This window comes from Seriola dumerili, unplaced genomic scaffold (genome assembly GCF_002260705.1).
Source record: "Seriola dumerili isolate Sdu_G_001 unplaced genomic scaffold, Sdu_1.0 BDQW01000074.1, whole genome shotgun sequence".
Lineage (NCBI taxonomy): Eukaryota > Metazoa > Chordata > Actinopteri > Carangiformes > Carangidae > Seriola > Seriola dumerili.
The window spans coordinates 200,618-228,544 of NW_019174329.1; the positions used below are offsets into that span (position 1 = coordinate 200,618).

The 27,927-nt window shown below is 43.0% G+C and overlaps 1 protein-coding gene across 2 annotated transcripts; it reads right to left on the minus strand.

Moving 5' to 3' along the window:
- Positions 1-2,070: 2,070 nt before the first annotated feature.
- On the minus strand, positions 2,071-22,272 carry olfm1 (olfactomedin 1). 2 transcript variants are annotated; one of them, XM_022744027.1, is made up of 6 exons: positions 16,491-17,292; positions 14,793-14,942; positions 13,945-14,100; positions 11,265-11,484; positions 5,988-6,094; positions 2,071-3,727 (listed from the first exon to the last, which is right to left on the minus strand). In XM_022744027.1, the coding sequence occupies exons 1-6, from the start codon at positions 16,638-16,640 to the stop codon at positions 3,053-3,055; spliced, it is 1,458 nt and encodes a 485-aa protein (XP_022599748.1). In that variant the 5' UTR covers positions 16,641-17,292; the 3' UTR covers positions 2,071-3,052. The 2 variants fall into 2 exon arrangements, with proteins under 2 accessions (XP_022599748.1, XP_022599750.1); XM_022744029.1 differs by lacking the exon at positions 16,491-17,292 and adding an exon at positions 21,713-22,272 and having other exon boundaries at positions 2,072-3,727.
- Positions 22,273-27,927: the final 5,655 nt, after the last annotated feature.

Below are 27,927 nucleotides of genomic sequence, written 5' to 3' on the forward strand. Positions count from 1 at the left end.
CTCCCAAATCCTATCTCTAACTCTTTCTGGGGAGCAAAGCAGCTTGTGTTGGCCAAGCACTCGGAGTGAAAATAGAAGCAATCATTTATTCATCGATTGAAACATCAGAGGACTAAGAGGCAGTGAGGGAGTGGGAGCAACAAAGAGCGGGAAAGATAGACTGGCTGAAGGATGAAGGAGAAAAAGAAGGGTGGTGGTGGTGGGGGTAAGTGAAACAGAGTGGAGATCAAAAGAGAGACAACTGTTGAGTGAACAAAAAGTGGACAGTTTTGCCTTGATAAGAAGACATCACAACATGCAAATGAAAGAAATGTCAAGTGATAGAAAAGAAAGGAAACACAAACGGGTTATTCCAGTTGATAACGCTGTGAAACGCTGATAAATAAAACTTTGTACTTGCAATTGTTCAGCAGCCAATTAAACCTTGAAGTACTTGATATCTAGTGGCCATGTTCAAAATGCTGCCACTGTGATTATTAAAGTGACAGAAGCAAATAGTGAAATAAAAGCTGTCATAGCTGCTAAACTCTACAGGGTTGGATGTTTTATGTATTTCCTTAAAGACCCCCCTCCGACTTTAACGTGTCCATGTTGTGTTTTTTTTTTTTAATATAATACAAAACATTTCATGAGCGAAATAAGCAATAAACCATGACTGTGCATTTCCACCCTGAAACTGCAGCGAACCAACGACAGTCTCATAAAAACAGATTCAGACAGCCAGGGATTCATACGTCACACAGCTAAAAGAACCAATCCCATCATTTGGGATCATGCGTCAGTACAGAGAGCAAGAGTTTGAATTAGTACTGCCACTAGTACTTTGTGAGTCACTGCCAGTTGTGAGCTAACAAACAACATAAACAGATAAAAAGATGCTAACCGTATATGTCTGCTAGTCGCCGATTTTGGTCTCAACAAACTCCTCATCTGAGTCTGGGTCTGACTGAGGCTCAAACACGTGGCTGAGTCTCTCCAATGTTTCCTCTAAATAACTATCTTAACACGCGCTGCTCCTTCACCGGTCACCGAGGCCTTGTCAGCATAGAAAGCAACAGTTTCCATCGGCACAGCCGCTAACACTTTTTATGTGTTAAACTAAAAATTAATCATAGCATTTAGTATTTTTACAAAGTTTAAAAAGTGTCTGGAGAGGAACTTTAAAGCGAGCCTAAGGAACTGACTATACAGCACCACCAGACGCTGGTCGTACCAGATCAACTAAGGCTGTAGCAGCAAAAACCCTTGAGTGCATTGAACTGAGTAAGATATGACAGAGTCTGTAAAAGCGTAATCTTCCCCGACAACTCAACAAAAGAACCGAGTGACCACTCTCTATAATGTCAAAGGGTGGCCCAAAGGGCAGGAAATAAGAGCATTAGCTGTGATGTTAAAAGTGATCTCCATATGAACGGCCATGCACTAAGTGTGCTGTCACATGGCAGCTTGCGGCTTTTTTTAAGGCAACAATGCGTGTGTCAGATTTCTCTGTTTTTATTGACACGAATCATTAACTATCTCATCTCAGATACAACACATGTCCAGCAAAGCGCAAAAAGAGTGGAAAGCTTTTGTCCTCGGCAAGGGTATACATTTAAACAGCATTATCCTTCACTAGCAGTGGGGGGATACATGACATGAGACAGGATAATCCTCTAAAAAAAAAAGAAAAAAAGAAAACAACCTCTCCCTACTACAGGCGCATGATGTGAATTTAAGATAGGAGGACCAGGTTCCCAGGATACAAGACTTGATACATTCTGTTTGTTTGTTTTTTTTTGTTGTTTTTTTTTCTTCAGAGAGATGTGAGTTAGATGTGAGAGATAGATTCCTCCCACACAGTCCAAATAAACAAATACAGAGAGGCCAAACCGGTGCCAACAGTTACAGTGATACAAGAACATTTGGAAAAAAAAAAAATGATTGCAAAGAAATAGAAATAAACAAAACAGGAACCGAATAGAAAGAAGCTGGAGTAAAAAGAAATATCTTTGCAAAAACCTCAAATCCCCAAGGTGTTGTACCTTGTTCCCCCTCCCACCCCACCCTTCTTTTTTTTTTTTTTTTTTATAGTATCATACAGCAAAAGACATTCAGAAGAGCATACCGGAGTGATAGAAAACACTCATGCAAAAGAAAGCCTTTTTCACACAAAGTCACTAACACAGGAAAATCATCTCAAACAACAGCGCTGCCAACAGTCAGTGCCTTCAGGTCTTTTAGTGGATGTTGTTATTGTTGTTTGCTGTTACTCTACAGACTTTTGATTTGCTACTGTACTTGATAAAAATGATATGACAGACTGCACCCATCAGGCTATCAAGTCCTCTGACTAGACTGACCTCCCACTTTTCTGCCTTGTCCATGGGACCTGGGGGGGGGATCCAACAGTTTTTTATTACCAACAGTCTTTGTCTTAGGACCCCCCCCCCAACAAACACACACACACACCTCTCTCCTCACTGACCAAAAGAAAAGTTCAGCAGGGAGGATTTCTGCAGAAGAACCAGAGCCACGGGAATGAGCTTAGGGTGATATTCCATTATATTAAAAAAAAAAAGGCGTGATTTTTTTGGCATCTGTTCTTATTCTTTTACATCTGATATATAGTCTACTTTTACAATCATTTTCTATGCGGCAAACAAAGAGTTTCATTCCAAAATAAAATACCTCTAACAAAATGATGGCAGCTATTAAAATAAAGTTTACTATGAGTCACTTTTTAAAGTTAGAATTCATATTAAGTCTTTTATTTACAAGATGGTTCAGTACAGTGATTTTGTGATATCAACTGATAATTTTTTCTATAACAAATATATCACATTTTGGAATGAAACCCTTCAATGTTAGATTTTTTTTCTCAGTGTCCTGTATATGCACATTCAATCCACTTTGCATTCACTGTTGATTCAGTCTCTCAGTAAAAGTTATTTGATATTATAAATAGAATGGTCTTGCCATTGAGTCTTTTTCTTTCGCAGATATATTCTTGTATATGGGGAGATCTCTACACAGACAATATGTATTTATGTATGTAATCCATTTTCCACGGTTACAGTTCTTCTGAGCGGATAACATGGAACAGTGTGACGTTGTAGAGCACCTGGTGGCCATTGTTCCAAGCATAGAGGGCGCGGTCACGCGGGTTGTAGTCCAGCATGGAGATATGCGAGTACTTATTCTGGAAGGCAATGTCGATGTACTCGTAGGTAGAGGAGTTGGTGGAGTAGGCGTAGTAGACCTTGGTGCCTCCTGAGTAGCCGTTGGTGACGTAGAGCGTGCCGCAGATCATAAAAGACTCGCCCGCGCTCCGTTTGGGGTGGTTGGTGGTCCAGCTCTTGATGATCTGCAGCGTGTTGGGGTTGAGCTTGCTGATGACAATGTTGCCGGCGTTCTGGTTGGTGGCGTACACAGCCCACAGGCCTCCCTCGTCCACCATTAGGTCAATGTCAGAGTGGCCCCCCCAGGCGTAGTGATACGCGTTGTTGAAGCCGGCGTAGTCGAGCTGCCGGGACTTGCTGATGGAGGAGGTGCGGAAGTCGAACTTGATGATGACGTGGCTCTGGAACTTGTTGAAGTAGATGGAGCCGTTGTAGACCACCTGTCCTGTTCCTGACCACGGGTGGGGCAGGCGGTGGGACGTGAAGTTGTCTGACGTCATGAAGTCCTGCATCGACTTGTACTCCCGCACGAAACGGTTGTTGTGGTAACCGTCCATGTACCAGACCTAAACAAGAAGAAAGAAGGAATCAGAGCAGGATCACACACAGCAGTGCTTCACAGCTAGAGACCGGATCATCATCATCTGTCAGCGTGCCTTTGTGAATATCAAAATCTTGTATGCCGATCACTCACAGAATAAATCAAATCACAACGTCAACAAGAATCCCAATTAAGTTAGCGCTGAGACTTCCTGAAGGAGCAGACGAAGCTGAGATCTGGCAGCTTCTGAATACAAACAGTGAGGATGACAGCCGCAGGGTGGCATGAGCCGGGCCCCGCAGGGATAATGCCCATCATTCCAGATAAAAAGCTCGTCTCAGCTGCTTCGACCCAGCTTCCTGTTGGCCCCTGTGGTGGTGGGCAGAGAGCTCTCATCCCGGAGCCGCTGGAGGCTCAAACACTTCCTCGGTCTCAGTGGGACTGAGACACCTGAAGCCCTTCCCCTACCTGCTTCCACATGCTCCTGTGATTGACTTAAAAAACAGTTCACATAAAGGAAGCGGGTCTCCACGGGCCCAGAAAAAAAAAAAGCCAAGGTGAGGAAACCAGGAGATGAAAAGAAGGGAAGCAGGCCTGTCTGCTCCCATCAATTAGACTCATTCTTCCTTTTCTGCTCTTTGATAACGCAGCACATCTTTCATGTGTTCTGTTCAAAATGTATTAGTTTCTACAAAAAAAAAAAAGTTGTCTTCACTGTATGCTAAATTTAATCTTAGTCAGCAGTACTCTTCGGCCTTGCTGCTGTGAATTTTTTAAAATATACACTTTTAAACAGCCTGTGTTGTCATGACAATTAGCCTTCAGGAAGCGAACTGCAAATTTACACAGATCCTGCACTGCATGCTGCTGGTTCTCTTCAAGTTTTTATCCTTTTTCCTCCCATGTGACATTGAGAGTTCTGTCTCTTATTAAAGTGTCTCATAAAGCGGGTGCACAAAGAGCGTGTTCATGCTCAGCAGACAAATAAACTTTCTTTATTTCCAGCTCCAGCTCCGTCCCTCCCTCCCTCCCTCCCTCCCTCGTCCGCTGGGCAGCTTCCCGTTAAAACCATATAGATTTATCCCTGGCATTTCGTTTTAATGTGTCTCTGTGATGCAAGCGGACCCATTTATTGAGCGGACAGCAGAAGCTGCGATCGGCGAGGTGGCAATCACATGACCATTTAACACAGACTTTTACATTTCTCACTGAGCAATGACCTTGATCATAGGTGAAGGTCATCATTAACTTTCACGTCAGGGAGATTATTTGTGTTGCAGATATTCAGGTACTTAAAAGGGGGGAGAGGTGCTTCAGCATTCAAGGTTCACAGCCAGTGAGAACATTTTTGTTTTTTCTACCCCAGTTTGTGCAGGTCAAATATCGGTATGTTAATTTCCTATGTGTTGCATGGATTGTGGAATCGTTTAACATTTATACCACCATCATAATGGGATGTAATGACTCTGGTTTTAATTATTATCAGAGTGTACAAAACAAACACACACACACACACACACACACAGAGAAAGAGCTGGGCTGAAGAAACACATTCACTCCTCTGGTGTCCTGCCTCCAGCAGCGGGGTCAGATTACAAGATGGACCTAAACAATCACCATAAACAGGGCGAATGGGCATCTTAAAGAAATAGTCTGACATTTTGAGAAATGCTTATTTGCTTTATCGGATGCCAACTACCCGGTCGATACCACTCTCATCTGTATCCATCAAAACAGCTGCCAGCAGCCGGTTAGCTGGAAACAGGGGGGGGGGCACAGCTGGTTTTATGAGTGGTTATGTACCCAGATTATTTGTTGCCCCCCCCCCCCAATGAAACCACAATTTATGGTTAGGTTTGTACAGATTAAACAAACGAGACATAACATGTTAATCAGTGACCTTTAGAGGTGCTGTTGAGAAGGTGGCTGTAGCTTCATGTTTCTCTCATCTATTTCTCAAAAGTGAACAAATGTATTTCCCAAAATGTGGAACTGGGTATTTCTGGGTATTGTTTTTTTTTTTCCAGAACTAGTGCTAACTCTGGTAGCAACAGAGAAAAAGTAGCATGTTTTTCATTTAACAAAAGAAACAAAATCTCAAATGTTAAATAATGTCAAAACAGCCACACATGAACTTTGTCTGAATAAAATCTGAACAAAAAAATCCTAATTTTTTGGTGCCCACAGAGGTTCGTTACTCAGCCGTACCTCGAACTTAATTAAACATCTCATCAGGAGGTGATTCCCACCCGTACTGTGTGTCTAATGTGTGCGGCCGTACATACCCGTGTATCTCCCTCGGGTGCCAGAGGGTCAGTCATCCAGGAGCCGAACCTGGATCCGGACGTCTTGATGGTGATGGGATCACTGATGCCCGTCAGTTTCCCGCACGCTGCAGAGAAAGAAGTGAAATGGGAACATCTAGAGCAGCACCCGCCTGGGTATTTAGACTGATTCACAATCTATTACAAGGAGTTTCACTTTCATTTACATTAAATCCAAACGACAGTGCCTGAAGCGTGAGGGCACACTGGATGTCCGGCTTGTTGCCATGCCTCTGCCTTTTTCTCTCTGCACGTACTGTACAGGAGGTGTTTATTATTCAGTACACACATGCTAATGGCTGTTTTACTCTGTGTGTGGATGTGTGAGGAAGTGAGAGGGAAGGGAAAAGGGGGCAGCTGTGTGTGTGTGTGTGTGTGTGTGTGTGTGTGTGTGTGTGCGCGTGTGCGTGTATTCTGCTTCTGTGTGTTGCTTGTAAGCTGCTGTAGTGCTAATTAGTGTTGACTGAGGTGTTGATGTGAATTTGACAAAACTAACACTGGGTTCTGTGCCCCTCGTGACTGAGAGCTGGTCACACTAATGTCCTCCTTTTTTTTTTCTTCTTTCCTGATGAGCACACACACAGAAAACACGAGACACGATTTCACCAAACAACAACACTTCTCGACACTGCAGCACCTCCCAGTCATTTGGACGTGGGCCATTTTTCAGAGGATATTTCTGCGAGACAAAAGGTCAATTAGATGATTCTGATGAGCTAATTTTTTTCCTATGAATGTAATGAATCGTTTTGATATGCTAATTTAAGAGTGAGACTGTGACGACGGCTCATTTTAGGGGTTTCATTAGCATCTATCTCTGTGAAGCGCTGCATCCATTAACCCCTTCACTGTAACACTGTTCTTCCCTCTTTCTCTTCATCCCCCATCCTCCCCTCTTGCTTTCCATTGTTGTGAAATGTCATTTTACTTTATAGTCATGAAATCCCAGATTGGGTTTTTTGTTTCCTCTGTGTAGGTGGAAGACGAGACAGGAAACTAGCAATGAAACTTGTGCTTTTGTATACATGCTGGAGCGTTTGTCTGCCTCTGTGTGCGACATGTCGTGCCTGTGAGTATGTGTGGGCATCACACCTCAGCGGCGGCTGAGAGACAAACACATGGCCACATGAGCAGCGTCTACTATTTCTAGTGGAGGTTGAGTCCCTTACATAACCCTCGGTGGGATTAGAGGCCGCAGTAATACACTGGCCATTGATTTATTTATTTCTTTTCTCTAATCATGCCTCTATCTTTAGATGACAACTACTATTGCTGGGAGGGGGGGACGTGGGGGTGGATCTGCATTCAGGAGATCCACACACAGGGTCTAATCTCCATTTGGCCTGAATTTGCCTGGTGCCCGAAGCAGAGGGCAGAGCAAATGGAAAACCCTAATGGGAACTGGAGCTGGTCTGACAAAAACACATCAACCTTTACTATGACATGTGAGGATTTAGATACAGATTTGCTGTGGATGAGGAACAAACATGGGTTTTATTTTTGTAGTTCTGACTGTGATTTTTTTTATCAGGACTGATAACACTGTGCTCACCGAAGTGAGATCAGGAAAGGCTGCAACTATGTTGATGGTTGACGGGCGATCGGCTTGTAATCCACATCCATTTGGAGATAAAAACACACCCGAAATGTCACCCAATAGTAGGACTGCCCATATGGATTCTTTCAATTTCAATTTCATTTTTCAGTCAATCAATTATTTTCTCAGTTAATCAGTTCGTTGTCTTGTCTATAAAATGTCATTATTTGTCTGATGTCTTCAAATGTCTTGTTTAGACCAACATCCGAAACCCAAAGATATTCAGTTTACTCTTATGTGTGTCAAAGAAAAAATTAAATTCTCACATTTGAGAAGTTAGAATCAGCAAATGTTTGTAATTTTTGCTTAAAAAACAATTATTCAATTGATTTTCTGTTGATTGACTGATCAGATTGTTGCAGCTTGAGTCGACAGCACAGAAAAAACCTTGTGTGCACAACTACGGCAAGTATGACAGGTCAAAGTTAAATCAGGAAGTTGATTTGGCACTTTGTATAATCATTTGACCGTTTGCCTTCTTCATCTTTTTTTCCAAATTAGTTTCCCACAACTCGCAGCTTAGTTTAAAGGCCCCTGAAAACTTACTTAGTCACTCAGTGAGTGACGGGCTCCGACACGAACACGACATTTTCTGCCAAAGTTGGAAACAGTTTTGGGTTGTTGCACATGAGAGACTTCTGGATCTGTTTTCCTCTGAGCTCTTGGAAGTGGGCGGGGCTCGGTTGTAAACTGATGATGTCACATATTTCTTTGCGCCATTCAGGATTTAAAAGGATTTGAATCAGACCAGTGACAGTTGGGAGGGTCGCTGGGTCACTGTCAATCATATCTGATCAAACCACACCCACTATAGTGCCGATGATTCACTGAGTTCTGAGCATTAAACTCTTCATAAATGAATGAAAATAATACCTGAATATGTTTTTAAACTAATTATTGTCTTAATTAGTCATGAATGTTGAATGTAATACTTCTGACCCAACAGTTTTCAGGTGCTTTATAACCTTGTCTATCATCTGAATGCCTCTGTTTCTTACCCAGTCTATTACTTTTTTTTTTTTTTTTTTTTTTTTTTTTTTTTAATGTCTCTAAGTTCCCAGATCTTTAACTTGATGACTGTGATTGATGGATGTTATTTAAAAAAATAACATCCAGGTTGTGATAAAACAATCATTCTTTACTAAAAACAAGGGAAAGGAACATTTGAGAGAGAGAGAGAGAGAGAGAGAGAGAGAGAGAGAGAGAGAGAGAAATGTGAACCCCACTATATTATCGTGCCTGTAATTTTATTCTCTACAGAGGAAATTGCAGGTGAGAGCAATGGCAGGTAGCAGAGGGCTTTGTGTACAGTTATGACCTTCTTGCTCCATTCATCAGTATTTTGTTGTGAAGGGCCAAGATTTGCCTAAAGCTCTGGGTGCCTCCACATCGCTGGGCCGTGACACCGGGTGATTTATTTATTTGATTATTGCCCAGCAAGCTGGCATGTCCTCTTGATCGATGGCCATTGTGTCCCAGCAGCCGCCGGGCTGTTAGTCTCTCCGGCACAAAGCAGCTTGAAGGACAGCTCTGCGGGGACCCTGGTAGCTCCCTCACTTTTCCACCTCGCCTTCACTTTATCACCTTCTCTCAGTTTCTCCCCGTCGCCCTATCTATTATTCAGCACTTAAATTCCTCACTCCCTCTCTATTTTTCTAGATTTTTTCCTGTTGTTGTTCCCGCCCGATGCTAATATGACTAGTGACCTTCGCGAGTTTAATCTCAATAACGGGAGTGTGCCGGAGTGTATTTGTGCGCACTATGCATGAGTGCCTCTGCAGTCGTCTGAAGATGAAAGGAATCGCCACCCTCTGTTCTGCCTGAGCCGGTCCCTTACTGGGTGACCTCGCCTTTATCTTGTCTGATCTCTCACGCATGCACACACGCACAAACACACACACACACACACACACACTGGAGTGACTCCCACAGTTCCCTGCTTTAATATCTTAGGCAGTCTGACCACAGATGTGAGGAGAGGCATGTGCATTGAACTGAGAGTGAAAACATGGACAGGACTCCAGCTCCATGGAGGTAGTGAGAGGAAGCCAGTGAGAAAATACTAGTGTATGCACAGATAAAGAAAAAGAATGGATTAACTGGGGAGCAGAGATAAGGCATCTGCTTTTTTGTACTCATATTCAATTTAAATACAATCACTGTCTCCACTAGTGCTCCAAAAAAAAAGAACAGCAGGGATTGTAACCAAAAGCTTTTCCCAATTTCTTTCTGTCGTCTTGCACAGTGAATAATTTGAAACGGGGGACGCAATATACCTGTGATGTGCGGCGTGTAAGTGTCTCTGCTGTTGCAATATATCTTAGTCACTGTGGTGTGGGTGTGCATCTATTAGCACTGTGGGCCCTGACAGGGGTGTGAAGGGACTGAGACAGGGGCTAAAAGCAAAGATAAGACTGTGATGGGAACGTGTAAGCTGAGGCGGTAACTCTCTTCCTCTGCGTCCGCCAGTGTGTGTAACTGTGTAAAACTCCACATGCTCTCATCATGAATTTTCATACCCCATCAGTTTCCTAACAGGAAGCCAGTTTTGTGGGATTCATGCAGAAATCTGCATTTGCTATGCCCAAACAAATGCAAAGTTAACGTGAAACCTTTTAGGACTTTACATTCATTATCGATTTATGTTTTGATTCATTACTTACTGTATAAATGGTTAGAAAACTTAAGTATTTACCAGAGCCTGAGGCAGGAATTTCAAATGGTATGTTTTGTCTGATCAATGGTGGAAAACCCAAAAGGTTTTCAATTTGCAATGATGTAAATACATCACTTATGGAATTGATGTAAGCACAGGCTCAAATTTGAGGGGCTACAACCCAAGAATTTGGCTTTTTGATAGACAAAAGGCTTGGAACTAGGGCTGCACAAGTAATGGAAATATCACTGGAGTCGCAATATGGCCAAGTGCAATATCAAAATCGCAGGAGCTGCAGTTTTTTTTTTTTGACAAAAGGTCAAATGTGTCACAACATTGCTGTGTATTGTTAGCACCGTAAGCGTTGTGGTGCTGCAGAGACGCCCCGGCCTAAAAAAATCTGATTCTTCAGGGAACATTTTCCATTTTTTTGCAGTGAAAATGCAAAAACGATCATTCCAACTGAAATCATGAGTCATATCTGCCAAAATATTCCCAATATAATGTTTTTTTGCATATTGTGCAGCCCTAGTTTGAACCATTTAATCCATTATAGAATTGGTGCTGATCGATTTCCTGTCAAATGGCCAGTGGCTTCAGCACTTTTTTTTTCTTGTTTCTTGGCAGGAGGAAAGATGCAGAAGATACAGAAGCTATCAGAATGTAACTCCAGTTCTGTGAGTACATGCGTAGCCCGTTACTGGACTTCATTATCGGTTTACCTTGACAGTGTTAAGAGGAAACCAGTAGCAAAGTCCCTTAGCGGGCAGGCAGGTATGAAACAGTGCTAATGGGAGTATGATATAAGCCTGTGTAATGTGCGTGTGAGTGGAAGATCACTGCAGACACACATCGTGTTTCTGCACCATGTGAATATGCCTGAGCGTCTCTTTCTGGCCAGTCACAACATACTGTATGTCAGTGGGAGTGTTTGTGCATGCATGTGTCTGAAACACAGTGTGTGCCAACAACTTTCTGTGCCTACCTAATTTTTGCATGCATGCTCGGAGTCTCTCCTCAAGATTTGACACTCTGTTGTGCAGCTCCTCGTAGTCATAGGCCCCCATCTCCTCCTGAAGTTCGCTTAGAACTGACGTCAGATTCTGGACCTCCTCCTTAAACTGCAATACCAATTTGGCATCGGCTTTGTACTCCTCCAACACTGGTATCAACGGTCTAAGCTCCTCCATTTTCGCTTTTATGGCCTGAAAGGATTAGAATAAGCTCGGTTGAGTGTCATGCGTGACAAAAAGGAGTCCCGCTGTCCATAAAAGAAAAAAGAAAAGGAGGGGAAAAAAAAAAACCACCTGTCTGACCTGGCTACTCTGACTCTATCCTGCCTCTTCACTGACATGAAGACCCCCTGTTTGTGTCCTTGTTCGGTGTTTGTGTCTTGTGAACAGCTGTGTTTTGTCTGTGCAGGTGTGTGTCTGAGCAAACAAACCCCGGAGAATATTCTCCACCCGCTGGACGAGCAGAGCAGGTGGCTCCGTCCCGGCAGTGACCAGCCGTTAAAAAGCAAGCCCTCGGTACACCGACAACAATTGGGAAAGCTCTTTATTGGTCATCATCGTTTAAAATGCAACATCGTATTAAGGGTTACATGCTTTTACATGTCACACACAACAAAGTGTCTCGAATTTTACGTCTATAGTTTTACGTATAGATTTGTTGAGTAACCAAATATGCATAGACAAAAGCCAAGGAAAATAAAATGAATAACAGCAATTGATAATAATAATAATAAGAATAATAATGATAATAATAATAATGATAATAAGAATAATAATAGTAGTAATAATAATAATAATAATAATAATAATAATAATAATAAGAATAAATGTATTTACTTTTTAAAAAAGCTTTTAGATGAAAAACTTTAACAGCAGTAACATGCAGGAAGAGATCAGTGGTGGGTTGGTTTGGGAGAGGGGTAGGGTTTCTTAGTCTTAATGGTGCTAAAGATAAATTAACTGTTTGACGCCCAAATGCTCTCAGTACTGTGGCCCAGCTCAGGGGAATCTGGATTTGACCTGCCTCTTCTTCCCTGTGGCTCTCTTTACATGTCTTAAAGTTAGCCCTGCAAGCAAGAAGACGACAAACTGTTGACAGGGGCTAGAGCTTGCTAACCTATCTAACAGACACACAAACAAACAAACAAACAAACGCACGCACACTTAGTATATGCACTTAAGACAGGTTACAGAGTATTGCACACGTGCACTGAATGTGGTGTCATGAGGTTGTTGAGCATGCACAGATGACAGGATCACAACACACAGATGTATCGGTGCAGGTAAAATGACACGAACGCTGAAGATGCTTTAGGCTCAGAATGGTAAGAATACAATGCACACAGGTCTGGGTATTGAACTTCAGCACTGTTTTGTTACCATCGTAGCACTGAGTACAAAAACTCTGCAGTAGTTAAATGAAATCCATAATCATAATCATCCACTTTTTCTTTGATGAAATAGTTACTAATTAAAATGAAAACTTTGACAGTTTTACTTTGGTGAACCTTAAACTAACTTTTGTTAAAGGCAGAGCTGAAATGATTAATTGATTAGTTGATTAACAGCAAAATAAAAGTCAACTATTTGAGAAATGTTTAATAGGAAGTCATTTTCTGAGCAAGAATGCCAAAAAATGATTGGTTCCAGCTTCTTAATTATGGAAATTGCAAAAGTAAAATTAATATTTCTAATTTTGAAGTCATTTTCAAGCAAAACAAGTGATTTGGTGACATCACCCTGGGATTTAAAAAACTATTATAGGTAATTGATTGAGAAAAAATTTAAATTTCATTCAATACCCTGTCCTACTTGCATAAGATTTATTCAAAATTACTTTATTTGAATTGGACAGTAAACCTCTGAGAAAACTCCTTGAAGGATTTAGTGTATGCTAAAACAAAGTATATGACTAGTCGACAAAGTCGCAATGTTTCACAAACAGAAACACTTTTCCTGCATTTAAGTCACATGACATGACATGAGTAGTCACATGACATCCCAAAACACTATTATCTCTCCCAAAAAATCCCTGATACGTGGCCGCTGGCGGATACAAGAGACGCGCCTTTCCGACACCACGTAGTCCCGGATGCCCTCGTCGCATTCCATTAAATACTACAACGGCTATTGCGGTGATTGCAATCGAAATCACCGCGCCAACACTTTGCAGATGCTGGAAAATCCGCTGCTATGTTTAAACTGGAATCATCTCACGAGAGGAGAAAACCCAGTTTCATTCGTATAAAATCACTTTTCCAAAAATATAAATTGCTTCTATTTTGTGCAAAACTGCAATAGAAACGCAGCTACTGTACAAGGTCACACCATAACTGTGTACACCGCTTCTCCATCAAATCTCCTTATTTGACAGTCCATTTAGGATTCCATCAGATGGTTTTAAAAAGCGAGGTAGTGTGGAATAATAATACAAATTCTTGCAGCTGAGTTTATAAATCCAATCATTTACCCTCTTTACTTATGCATTATGGATTTCTGGGTATGCGTATGGTAGTTTAGGTAAGTCTGAGCCGGCTCCACAGTGGGAGCACAAACACAAAATGGGTAAGGCTGTGTGTAATGGGCTACAGAGCAGCTATGAATATTTTTGGAGAGGATGGCAGGTCAATGGCTCGAGATGTGGCTCCGTACCTTGTATTGCTTGGCGATGTTCTGCTTGTGGTTCTCCTCCACCTGCCTGAACTTAGTTTCCAGACCGCGGAGCTGGACCTCCATCTTTTCCACATACTGCAGGTCCCTCTGGGTCCGCTGGTCCAGCACCTGGATGGACTGGGTCATGTTCTGGACCTGGACATTGGGTCAGAGTAATTAATTAAATCTCCGTGTCTCTCGCTGTCATTGGAGAAATAAGCACGAGATGCAGAGAAAATGCAACAGACTTTCAATATGTTGCTTTTGGCTTGGCATCCATCTGTCAGCTAGTCAGGGGCCTCACACACATGGTGCAAGTGTAGCATGCATACTGGTAAGACATTTGGTTTCAGAAACTCCATAAACTTGGCTCTTCTTCTGATTATTCAGGATAGATCTGTTTATGTCTGTATTTTTCAGTCTGCATTAATAATAATTTCCATCCTTAAATGAAAAGGGTTTTGTTCATAAATGTGCTTAAATATTCCTTTTGTGTTGATGGGGTAGTCCCAGCTTCCCGTCTCTGGGTGTTGAGCTGGGTTGCATCATTAGATGCGTTGCTTTGGATCTGTGCAGTACAATAGAAAGTCACGGACTGAGTGTATAGCTGCTTCCCATGATGCCTGTTGGGTTTCCAGGGAGCTCATTAGAGCATGATTCCCATTCTTGTCCGACGGGCAAGAGGTGACTGAGAGACGCAAACACGAGTTAGTCTGTATGTCGGCGTGCACGTGTCTTTGTCTTTGGTGTGTGAGGAGGATAAAAAGGAGTAAAGGTGGCCACTCTGGGCGTTGTACGACTTTGATTGCCGGGGCCGTGTGTTGCCGAGGAGTTAAGCGGGTAATTACCTTCTCTAACAGCTGCCTCAGTTGTTTGGTGCGGGCATCCCGTGAACACATGGACTGCTGGGGCGCCACCACAGTGCAGACACACCTTCCCTCGCTATCCTGGGCTGAACTGTACACCTGCCACGACTCCTCTGGGTTTGCTGGCAACACCTGAGGACAGAGGATTGGATAGGAAGAGGAAAAAAAAAAGAGGAGTTGAATGGTGAAGAAAAACCGCTCAGACAAAGATGAAAGGTTGACACATTCTTATATTTGTTTAAGAGATAATTAAAGCCAGTAAGACTCGATTCTTCACTGCTTTTCCCGCTGTGTGTGTGCGGTGCCTGCTTCATGCTACAGCTGTAATGCACTCATCGCCATGTGGACGACACAAACCGCCAGGCTCCACCCGGTCTGCACCATCACACTGTATATTTTAAAGCCACACAAAGGGAAGATGCAGCCAATCACATGTACACGCTGAAGCTACTCCCATTATCCAGATGGGTTGGGTGTGTGTGAAAGCTCCTGAGAGTAAAGTGTGAAATGTCTGACGTCAGGAAGATAGGGTGGTTTTTTTTCTTCTTCTTCTTCTTCTTCTTTCTCTGCTTCTTTCCCCCCGAGAAACAACTCCAGTTTCTAACCTGCTGATTGGATAAGACTAAATGACTTTGACAATACATTCATCAGGCATCAGCAATAAAATGATCAGTGGACAGACCTGCTGATTGATTCAATTAGCGAGAAGGACTTGACTTCACACAATCCAAAAAGGAGCAATCGGAGCGGCTGTTAGTCAAGCTGCACAGTTTCTACCAGAGGATGTGCTGACAAGACAAAGAAAACCACTATCAGGCAGCTGCCTTCAATCCTCAGTGTGTATCTGAAACACAGGCTCGGTGCTGTCACACTGCTCACTGACAAAAATGACGAAATGAAATCTACTTTAGTGAAAAAAAAAATTAAAAAAAAAATTTGAAACATAATAAATCAGGATGCACTGCATCCTCCTCCATTACTACATATTTATTTATTTACTCGCCTTCAGCATCCATTGTTCTACATTTAACCTCCACCTGACAGAGCGCTCATAACATCACCCCGGCGCAGACTTGAGCCCAGGATCCAGCCGGAGCCGGGAGTCTGACAGAGGAACAAAGAGACGCTTCATCTTTGACTCTGTAACTGAAGCTTTTCTCTGACGCGCTCCCATTCACACAGACGGTGGGGGGAAAAAAAAAAAAAAAGAAGGAAGGAAGAATGAGGACTCCCGCTGCTTCATGGGAGTAAAAATAACACTGCTTTGAAATTTGTCACATCAACCCGTTATAAACTGGATGTCTTATTTATATCGGTGCCAGAAATAATAACCAGGAGATAACTTTCCACTTAGTGCAGGGCTACCGACAGGAGCCAGCAGCCCAGTGGCAGCTGGAGCCACATCAAAACGCAGGACTAAGATTTCTATGATGCCTCTCCAACTGTTTCTTTTCTTCTTCTTTTTTTTTTTACTTTTACATGCGCCCTGCAAGAGCGCATCACGCTGACAGAATTTCTCCTCTTAAGTATGAATCAAACGCACTCAAATCTCATGCTGCCTATTTTTGGATTGGAGCTAATTAGGTTGCAACAGTCGCCATTCATTCAGAAAAAAAAGGGAAAAAAAGAAAGAAAAACGCCAACCAGCCGCAGGAAATATGCAAAACTAAGCGCACTTACTCCTGTGCTCCGGTCTGGATAGCCTCCCTGTGCCGCCGTGAGCTTGGTAGTATTGAGCCCCACCAGAGAGGGGAGGGTCTGCGACATCCAGTTGGTAATCATCGCCATGGTGCTGAGCACGACGCCGATCTTCAGCAAAGGCACCGACATCTTTGCGCTCTGCTTGGACTTTATTCAAGCCGTCTTCATTCTACAGACTCCAGCGAGAAACAAGGGAGGCGAGTCATGGTGCCCAGAGCAGCTTGCTGTTTCACCCGGGACTCCGGCTCGGCGGGTCTTTTTTTGGACATCTCCAGTGAAGTCCTGGCGGCGAACGAGTCGGACGCGGCGAAAGACGACCGAAAGTGGAGGAAAAGGGACGAAGGGATAGAGCTGCAACACTTGCTCCAGTGGAGGATACAGAAAGGGAGCGGATAACACCCAGAGCAGCTTTTGGAGGGGGAAACGTCCTCTGGATAGCTCCTCTGTCCGCGTTGTCCCGCACACTGCTGCTTCTCCGGTTCACCGTTACTATTTCGTTCACGCCCGACGGTCCGCCTCCTGCCTCGGTGCGCTCTGTGATTAAGTGCCACTGACTACACACACAGGCTGCTCCGAATGGATGAGAGGAGGAGAAGGAGGAGGTACTACGGATCTATCTATATCGCCCAGACGCAATGATGTCAGCCAGGTTGGGGTCCGTTCGTGGTAATATCTGGAATTGCGTCTGTGTCGCCCAAAGCTGGCCGACACTGACGGTCCCCAGAGGGAATGACAATGAGCCGAGGTCGGCCGACACTGAAGCTGAGTTATTATTTATAGCAGACAGTGACATTTCTCTCTCCGGTGCCCCAAAAAGAGGAAGAGGCTCTCGGGAACCCCCTCGGATTCCTCGTGGTAACAGTAGCCTTCATTTAAACTTAAACAAGTCAGGCCTGCATGTCAAAATGCGCACGAAACTCTTGTGCAAAAATGTCGCAATGCAATGACAGTGGGCTGTAAGGACTGTTGGCTGTTTTATTGATGGCATGCTGGAAGCCTTCAGCTCAAAACTGAGGATGAGCTTTTAATTCGTGAGACTCTGGCGCCATCGTGTAGCTGATTTTGGCGTTGCTGGAATTAAAAAAAAAAAAAAAAAAAAAAAGGAGGGAGGGAGGGAGGGCTTTTATACTGAAAGGAAGAGGCGGATAACAGGCAACAAATATATCCTTCAAAATAAAAATAAAAATACTCATCACATTTGACTGACATTTAGTTTATGCATTAGTTAGTTGCTGCTGCTCAGATCATTGCAGTTGCACAACCAAGTTTAGTTAACTGGTGCATCTTTGTGATGAGAGTGGCGCTTTAAACAGTTGGAGAGTTCATTATAACAGGATAAATAGTCAATGTTCACAAATGACAAATAATTCATTTGTTCAGAGCCGAGGTCCACATCAGCCTTTAGGCAAATACTCCAGCCTATGGGCTAAATTGCAGTACTGCATGATACATGAGGCCCCCAGAATAGCAGGAGTGGCTCTGTGTCCACAGTTATTTCTGTCGGCTCCATAATGCATTTTTCTGGTTAACTCAAAAATGGAAAGAAAGTTAAAGCTCACCGCGCCTCCATATTTCTCTCCACTCCAACCCTCTCTCTCTCTCTCTCTCTCTCTCTCATCTCTCCCACTTCTTTGTGGCCTTTGAGGTGAGAGCTCAGTGAAGTGATGGTTCCACAGGTTAGTGTGAAGAATCAGTGGGGGTCAGTGCAACGCTGTCCAGCCCAGGTCTAGTCCTGTGTAATGTGGTGCAGTTCAGTACAGCAGACACCAGCTTTTTCCTAATGGACATCACTTCGTTTTCTAAGCTTCTCTGCTGCGGATCCCATTCACAGAGACGCCCTCAAAAAGCTCAGGTCCCACCGCTCTGTATTCAGAGCTCCGTATTTAACGCAGCAGCATCAGGAGGGACGCCACAGGTGCGCTAATAAAAGATGATTGACTCATGGAACAAATCAATTAGTCATTCAGTCACCAGCCAGTCGGTCGGCCTATTTACCAGAGAGATTTATAGGGAGGTTTGTACATGAAAACAATGCTCTTTCATTAGAGTTACACTACACGTGCACAAGGATCAAAAGAAGTGGGGATTTATAATTGTCTACAAGATCCCAAATGTGTAGACGTAATAAAAGCAACACCTGCAGAACAATCAGTTATGCAGTCTAATATAATACCTCTGCATAAAGAGAGAGAGAGAGAGAGAGAGAGAGGGGTGTTGATCAAATTATATGGTAATTTTTTTGCTGTTGTTCTGTATAGGTGTGGCTTTGATGTTATTTTCACTGTGCAACATGAAGACACAAGTTATGATTTAAAGGTGCAGGCAGGCACATCTCACAATATAATTCAGTGACAAAACAAAAATGCAGCATTAAAGCTTGATAAAAGTTGTATTCCTGGCTGAGCTGTTATACTGTATTGCATTATAGCAAACAGGTGTTGAGACTGTATACACATACAGTGGGATCATGCTCATAAAGTAGCAAAAAAAAAAATTACTTTCCCAACCTGCAAGTGCACTACAAAAGGCACCATATCTCCACCTACTCCACTTCTGCTCGCTTTCTCTCTCTCTCTCTCTCTCTCTCTCCCTCTCTTGCTTCATCGCTCAACCAGCCATACTGAATAATAAATAGCTTCAACCCCAGCTGCCAATCACACCACGCATATTGCAATTCAGCTCAACTCCATCTCAGTTTCTCACATAAAACCGGATTGATTTTTCTTAGTTTCATACATTAAAAATCCTTCAGTTTCAGAAACGTTCTCCTTGCTGGACACCCATGTAATTTAATTTTGAGTGGCAAAGATGTGCACCTGTTTGCAAAGTATATTTAGTTGTTTCATGTGCATTAAAATATTGGAACTAAATTTTTTCAAATGTAAAAATCTACACAATATTTAACTGCACACAAATCTAAGGCCTTGACATGAGCAGATGTTGCACGGTTTTTCTTTGCATGATGGGTGTTTGTAGGATAATATGTAGGTTGCATGGTGTCAACGTGTCAGGGGCAGCTATACCGCTGCCATCTGTTTTGTCAGGTGTCAGAGAGATGCTTTAGGATGTGGGCCTGTAGCCATGGGGGAGCCACTAGGTGAGGACCAGATGCCGCTCTGGCTGCTTACTATTCTTCCCTGTGTGAACACCAGGCAGTTGCCAAATCCCTCAGCAGAGAGGAGAGAGGTGAATGAATGTGGGCAGAATTAAAGGGGAGAGTGTGCTGCTAATCAGGCGTCTCCCTGCTCCCTCGGCCAGATGTTAAGAAAAGAGCCACAGCTGCCCCACACTGTCTGAAACTTGAGACTTCTGAAGCAAGGTGGTTAATGTGGTCATTAAGAGGGCATTATTGTTCAGCATCAAAAGGTTGAGGCCATACTGCCTGGATGCTTTTTTTTTCCTGATGAGTAATCTGGCAATAAAAGGCTCTCTCTGTCTCTGGATACACCTCTCACTTTTTATATCTGTCTTCAAGCAGCGAAGGGATGTGGAGAGGCCTGGCCGTCCTACAGTGAAATGTGTTGCAGGTTACTAAAGCAGGGGCAGTATAAAAAGAGCCTGTCAGTGTTTCTTGTGTTTCTGTTCTCCTGGAAGGGAGCAGACAGGCAGGCTGTGGACTAATATCGACTTACCTTCAAGCAGATGACACACACTCTCAGGCCATCAGAGAGAGACTGTCACCGTAACGCGGGCCCCCGGCCTGCACCGTGCAGGACACGCAGCGAGCAGCCTGAAACCCAAAGTGTAACACGCTCTGTTTCCCTCTCCCCTCTGACGGATGGCTTCCATCAATCAGTGCAAATAGCCACATTGTTCGATTGTGTCAGCATTTTTTTGTGCACTCTGCTGCTGTGCTGCAAGTCCACTTCACATCACAGGCTACACATTTGATGCTTCAGTGCAGGGGAGATAAAATAACAGCAGTAATAACTGTGTGTAAGCTTACAGCTTCGATCAATTTACAAATCAAATTCCACATGAATGTCAAAGCCAAGCTGTTGCTCTATGAATAAAAAATGTTCCGCTCACAGCGAAACTGACGTTTCTCATAAATTCGGGGGGAAATCAATTGCTGGCATATTTCTGTCGGGGCAATATTATATCAATATTGTTCTAACACATCTGGCTATCAGGGCCAGCAGGGTTTTGCTGCAGCCTACTTCCCCAACACATTTTATTGAGTTTGTCACTTGGAGCAGAGTATATCACGGATACACTGGGAGTAGAGATTACTTTATTGATAGTACCTCAGTGGCACATTTGATTTTTTAGTCTCCAATTACCAACCACAAATGGATTCACACGACAGTGAAGCCTATGAAATATGAGTCTCTGTTCAAGCAAGGGCAATTAAATCATCAAATTCTTCAATCCAGTGGTGGCAGGGCCCTGCAATAAATAATTTTAATCCCTTGCTCTTCCCCCCTCCCAACCTTTTACTGATTGTGAGCATCTACAAAGGCAACAGTTTAATGCAACAGTAACTATTATATGTATTGCTGCAAATGGCTTTTTAGATAGCAGGAAGTAATCACTAGTTCCAGTGAAGAATCACAGAGATGCATTATATTGAGCAGTGATTTTGTTTACTACTGAGCTGTGTGTGGCTTTACATTGCTGGACTAAATGTTCTCTTCCCCCTCACACACAGGCAACAGTAAGTCACAGTGTGGTCACTGAGCATGCTCAAAACACCTTCTCTGAGACACTGCATTTGATTGTTGAGCCCTGAAGAGCAGCAGCCCATACTCTGCCACAACAATGGCCTTTTTAAAAGAAAGCTACAGGCAACACATTGCACTAGAACAATAAACCAGCAGCTGATTATTCTGACTCTGTCTGCTAATGAGGAAACTGATAGATCGCGCTATGTTTCCCTCTGTATGTGGCCGGTTTAACAGCCCCGGTGGTGGAGAGACTGAGCAGGGCTCTTCTGGATCTATCCGCGCCCGTCAAGCACAATGTATTCACATCATGTAATCCCACCCGTTAATCTGTTTAAGCGGGGTAGAGGGCTAATTCACCGGGGCTCTTTATACGAGGTAACCCGGTAATCTCTGAACGGATCTGGAAGCCAATTAATCGGTTTTTTTTTTTTTTTTTTTTTTTTTTTTTTTTAAACAACAAAAAAAACACACACACACACACACACACATAAGGTGGAAAATGGCGTTTAAATTAAAACAAAAAAAAAAACCTACTTGGGTGAGTTCTGTGCCCATGAAGATGAGGAGAATCAGAGTCAGGAGCTTGCTCGCAGGCTGCATCTCTTGCCTCCGGTGTGTGTGGACCAGCGGTCTCACATGCAGATCGAGTCCCTTTGCGTCCCCCCGCACAGCAGTCCTTTCCTCGCTCCCGGCTCTCTTCTTGCGTTGTGGAAGTCGCTCGATTCTTTTCTCTCTCTTTTTTTATTGTATATATTTTTTTTTAATATTTGTTATTATTTGTCTTTATCCCTCAGCGACCCCGTAGCAGAAAGCGACAGATCTGTTTCACGGAATCGTCTCTGTGCATATTCAGTTCATATCGGGAGCCTCTATCTTCCGCGCCTCTCCCCTCGCTCTCCGTGTGGCCGCACTTATTTATCGCTGCGACGGACTGAGATGAACATTGGGCTAAAGACGCGCAAACACTGTCGTATACACGGCTATAAACCTTCACTCTGATATTGCCAAAAGTTTACCTCCCCGCCTCAAGCTGCCGTATAAGCTCTCGATGAAAAAATGAGGGTGACGGCGCTGTACATGGTGCTGAAAGCGGAAGTTGCATCGCAGAGAGAGGGAGATTTAAATTGGCAGGCGTTCAGGAGGGAAGACGCCTTTCCAACATGATTTTCTAACTTGTCACAGGAAAAAAAAAAAAAAAAAACGTAGGCCAACCAACATCTTTTTTTTATGGGTTTGGATTTGTTTTTTTTATTTACAACAATTTATTGACTCGCTGAAACCATTTCCATAATGAAAAATAGTTTCAGTCTTTGCTGAATGAAATTGCAGGTTAAAGCAGTGACGTATAATCCCATGCTAAATCTATTTGAGTCCATAATGGTTCCTGCTCTCAAACACACACAGTGTTTCCTGTGTATTACAAAGCCTCTAAAATCTCTTAGCGTAAAACATTTTATTTTTGGAGTATGACTGAGTATAGAGCCATGATTTTTATATATTATTTTAATTCTAGAAATTCATTTTGAGAAGGCCATTTGATAAACTGATTTCATATTGTATCTATTCAGTTAACTGATCAATTCTATCTTCTATCAATTTTATTTAACTTCAACTACCAGGACGCTCACTTCTTTATATATGCATTATTTGGTCTAAAATTATTCCAATCTGTATAAAAAATACAGGAATCAACCTATAAAATACCCAGCACATGTACACTTTTAATTTTTGAATGTCGGGCTGCAATTAATAATCAGTTTCAGCTCAAGGTTGTGCCCTCCATTGTCTCGTCTTTTTCGACCAACAGTCCCAAATCCCAAGTACATTTCATTTACTGTAATGCACGACAAAGAAAAGCATCAACTCATCATCAGCTCCTGATTGTTTAATCATCAAAAGTAGTATTTTTTTCTCCTGATCAATCGATTGATGGACTAACTCTTCCAGCTTTAGTCTCCAGTTTGATAAAACCCCAAAATGCAGAGAGTAATGTGTTTAATGGAAGCTATGACCCTGTCCAGGGTTATTCGGATTAAAAAGCCCCCACACATTAGAGCTATACAGGTGGTTTATAATAATTTTGCCCGATTACTCCGCCCCTTCCTGTAGACCGAGTTTGATTGACATCTTTCTGAACCTCCTGTTAACCTTGTTGAACCTCTAAGGGCGGGACAAATGACATCTTCTTATTGGACTCCGGTGAGCTCAGCTAATTCCTGTTGTAGCTTAAACACAGCAGAGATCTCATCAGACACCTGTGGGGTTGTGCAGGGCCTCCACTTTACAGTTGTGTGGTTGTATGGGAATAATTTAATCAGTTATTGGTTCTGTCAGTAGATAGAACTGGTGTATGTATGTGTGTAGCAGTATGATTTATGCCTAGAGCTACACTATGTAGAATACTTTTTGATACTTAGGCACCGTGTGTCTGTGTGGGCCGTGCTGTACTGATCCCATTGTGGATGTCAACAATAGGTTCTTAATTGGGCGTTCATGTGATGATGAAGCTGTTCTGCGTCTGCCTGTCTGTGACAGTCTGAACCACATTACACACTAATAGCTCAGTGGCCTGTGGACAGACTCTCGGCTGAGATGAATTCTCTTTTGGGGGCCCAAAGATGCATAAATCACTTCAGTAATGGAACTGGGGCAAGATCATATCTGTATTCTCTAATGTGGACTCACATTTGTCTGTTAGCAGATCTTGGCTGTTTGTTTGTGCACCTCAGAGAAGTAAGACAAGGTCAGACTCATCAATTTCACTTTCTAAGAGCAGGATTTTGATTAGCGCACAACACCGTGCAGGCCTCAGACTGCACGGCCTATGGTGAAGGCACGTGCTCATACGCGTGATTACATGTTTTTTTTTAGCGTGCTACTAGCAGTGCTAGTGACTGAGTTTCAGCTCACTCAATGAGGATTTGATTATGGGACAGGGGAATGAGATCTGTGAGTAATCAAAGTGGAATGCTGCAGACATAAAGAGGAACATTTGTTTGTCGGCAGGAACATTTCCCTGAGTGGTGGTACACAACCCACACACTGGACAGCAGGGGACACATCTCACTGGCACTTTGGCTAATATTAAAATTTGTCTTGAAAGCATGAAGCCACAGTGGATACGAATAAGCAAAGCAGACCCTTTAATCACGCCTGATGAAATGTTTGTTATTAAAGGAGCTATTTCAAAGTTAGCTACATAGCCAACGTTAGCATTAACAGCTGTTTAGTCAAGAACAAACGCTGCGAGTTCAGCATCAAACTTTGTTCCTTCACTCACTAAAAGCTGTCTCCAGAGGTGGAAAGCAACACCAATATTACTATATACTGAAGTTAGCATGCTAACCAGCTAGCCCTGGCCCGTCTCATCACTTTCCAATAGCGACTAACTATAGCCTCAGGAGGACGCCCTGAGGACGTAGCGCTGCTCAGAGGGCGTATTATGACCTCTTGTATTACAAAGACAACGATGGCTAAGCTCTTGTCAAGCCACAATCACCACCTCCTGCTCCCAGCGAGAAACTGCATTCAGCAGCAGAGAAAACTCACAAGTATCCCCTTTAAGAGGCAAAGAACAGAAAGGCACTTTGGACATGTGTTTGTCTGTGTTTGGATGTTTTGGGGCTTGTGTGTGAGAGACAACGCTGAGCTCCAGTCAGATTAATTAGCAGTTCCCTGCATATTTTTACTTTGCAAAGGTGAGGCGAGGACACAATAATGCGTCTCCTCACGTTCTAGTCTACTCATGCTTGTAGAGAGAGGATCACGATGAGGACAGTGGTGAAGAAGTGATGAATGGAGAAACTTTCAAAGATTCTGAATGTCAACACAGGGAACAGGATGATGATGAAGCACCAGTGTGATTTGGAAGAATTCGATGAGAATGCTGTTCAAACAGAGCAGAGCTGAGTAGGGATGTTGATTTAATGTGGCTGCTCGTATGTGGATATTTCTCCTCAAGATTCATTTCCTGTCCATTGAGCTGAAAATGCAAATTTCTGGAATGTCTTGTTTGCATGCAGATGCATGTAAAATGTCTTCATCGCAGGTGCATTGGAGGGGGAAGTCGCTCTGAGTAAAATGCACGCACTGTGTTAATGCTCTGAGAAGTTGGAATGACTTTGAGAGATGACTGAGACTGATTGGACACCCTCCCTCACCCCTGACTCTCACTTTTCTCACTCTTTACTTCTCTTTGTGCTTGCAGCATTAACTAAAAAGCCAAGATTTGGCATAGTTATCCAAGTTTCACAGAAAAATTGATTAACCTTCCAAAATTTGTCCTCATTTGAGAAAGGCCTAGTTCTTTCATCAGCTGAGTTCTTTTCTTCTTCTTTGCAGTTAGGTTTTTGTGAGTAAAGTGTGTATGTATGTGTGTGAAAGTGAGAGGGAGCGAGAGACAGAGAGGAACCAAGCAAAAGAGCTCCAGTTTAAATTTAGGTCTTAATAGAATTTGTGTCTTTCCTCTCAGGCACGCAGCCATTACTTCCCCCTTTCATCACTTTCTCTCCCTGTGCTCTCTGCAGACCTGATGCTACAGATAGCTATTAAAGATATATTCCATACTCCTGTTATGTCTCAGTGATGCTCTGTTCATTTAGTGTGATGTGGGCCCAGTCTGGCCGGGTCTAGGACCTTGATCAGTTCTGCTCTCACAGGGAGGTCTCCATAAAAATATGATTTAATAGCCCCCTGTGTGTTGATCTTGAGTCAGTATTAATGTATTGGATAATCACTCGATCAGCATTCAGACCTTGGGAGGATAAAGGAGAAAGTGTTGTACTGAGAATGAGGAAGAAAAGACGATGGAGGAGGAGGAGGAGGAGGAGGAGGAGGAAGGGGGTGGAGAAAAAAGAAAAGAGCATGTAAGAGAAATGATGCAAGATCTATCTATACAAATGACAAGTATGTCTGTTTTAGAAATTCTCAATAGAACCGACCTCTGTGAAACAAGAAACTGCACTTTTTATACTTGAATATTGAGAACACATTCTGAGTCCCTGCAAAGGAAAAAAGTTTGGTGTGATGAATCATTTTTCACTCATTCGACTCCATCTGGATGGATGGATCAGCATCAGTTACCAGATGTTAACCATGGTTTTAGGTCTGTAGTGATACACACAGCCATCTACTGTGAAACATTAGATCCAATGATTGCCCCACATGATTGTATACCAGCTAAGGGATATTAGACCGTGTTTACAGCCTTAGGTGCACCCAGTGAAGCAAATATATGTTTCCCCTCATGCTGCTCCCATACTGCAGGATGGTAATGTCACTACTGCTGGAGCAATTCAAGAGCGGCTCCATCGATGTCGAGATGAAGTCAAACACATTATGTGGTCTCTCCAATTGCCACATCCAAAAATCATTAAAGCTTTATGGGAAGTTCAGAATCACAGAGTATGAATTAGATTATTAACATCCAACCTCCCTGACCTGACCTTGTTCATTACAGAATTGGATGGATGGACTAGTAATATCTCACTCCACACACAGCTGAGGACTTTAAGTAGTTTTAGACATTTCTGCAAATGACCATTTGTCAAACCCCTCCCCTGTCCAAACCATAGCTTAGCAATCCTAAGGTGGTTAGGAACAGTAGATCAGTCAAGCTTCAGACGTCTCAATATGCTGACTGTTTGCCTGGGACATGTAGCGTTAGCCTCAGTCTTTTAGCATTATAGCATGTATGTAGCATTTAAAACCTTTTAAAAAGGACTCGTTTCAAAACAGTCTGACACAAATTTTCAACCATTAACCGCTGAGTCAACAATAAATAAGTCGCAATACTTCGGTAGCTAGCTGTAGCTGACATATTTTATTGTAGCTAGCTAGCTGCATGTAAACTGCATGTAAAGAAAAAGCGAGGCGGGGCAGGGTGGGGCGGGGCGAATGATGAATCCATCTTTTTCACAGATGCAGGTATTTGGGAAGATGACTGAAACGTTTATACGAGCTGATTGTTCTGTAGGTGGTGTAGGCTGCTGTAAGCGTTGCTGAACCGACAGTTTGCTATGGTAAACACAACCAACTCTATATGCCCTGGGGTGGAGAAGCCTGCAGGCCAACCCTCAGGCCCTGCCTTTGATTCACTGACTAAGCACTGTGATTTAACTAATGCAGACATTTACAGCAACAGCAAAAAAAAAAAACTAAACTAAGTTGACAAATATTATGCACCTTCTGCCATAAAAACACAGCCATTCCAAAGAGATCCATACATATTCACCCTGCGACACGCTTACTGTAGATGCTCTTTTATTTAGCGCTTCCAGTCTGATGGTGTGTGCTGCTCAATACCACACAGTCAAAGTCACGGTCTTTACAGCTGAATGACTGTATGGGTTTAGAAGGTTTCAATGTGTCTGTATTGGCCTATTTGTTTTCCATTCAGTTGCTTCAAACCTCCCATTAAATCCAAGGTTTGTGTATTTCTCCCATCATCTCTTAATTATCCGTTCCATTTATTTCTTTATTCACTCCATCCAGTGCCTCTGCCGAGATACTATCGTCCTCAGTCAGACTGTGCAGCCTGTCTCCATGTTCCTCTGCCTCTGAATAGGCTGCAGTGCTGTTAGTGTGTGTTGTTGCTGGGGGGCTTATGTTAGCCAGCGATGGCTATGGTTCTGATTTATGTGTGTGTGTGTGTGTGTGAGTGAGTGTGTGCAGGCATGTGTGTGAGTGACATCCCCGGAGGGACCTCTCTGCCACAGACATCCATGCATCATAATGCATCAGCTATATAC

Excerpts from the sequence above, each read along its gene's own strand:
- olfm1 (XM_022744027.1), bottom strand. The coding sequence starts at position 16,640 with ATGTCGGTGCCTTTGCTGAAGATCGGCGTCGTGCTCAGCACCATGGCG. Across the intron at positions 14,101-14,792 it reads TGAGGCAGCTGTTAGAGAAG|GTCCAGAACATGACCCAGTC; the intron begins GTAATTACCCGC and ends CCCAATGTCCAG. Across the intron at positions 6,095-11,264 it reads AGCATGCATGCAAAAATTAG|CGTGCGGGAAACTGACGGGC; the intron begins GTAGGCACAGAA and ends CTTTCTCTGCAG.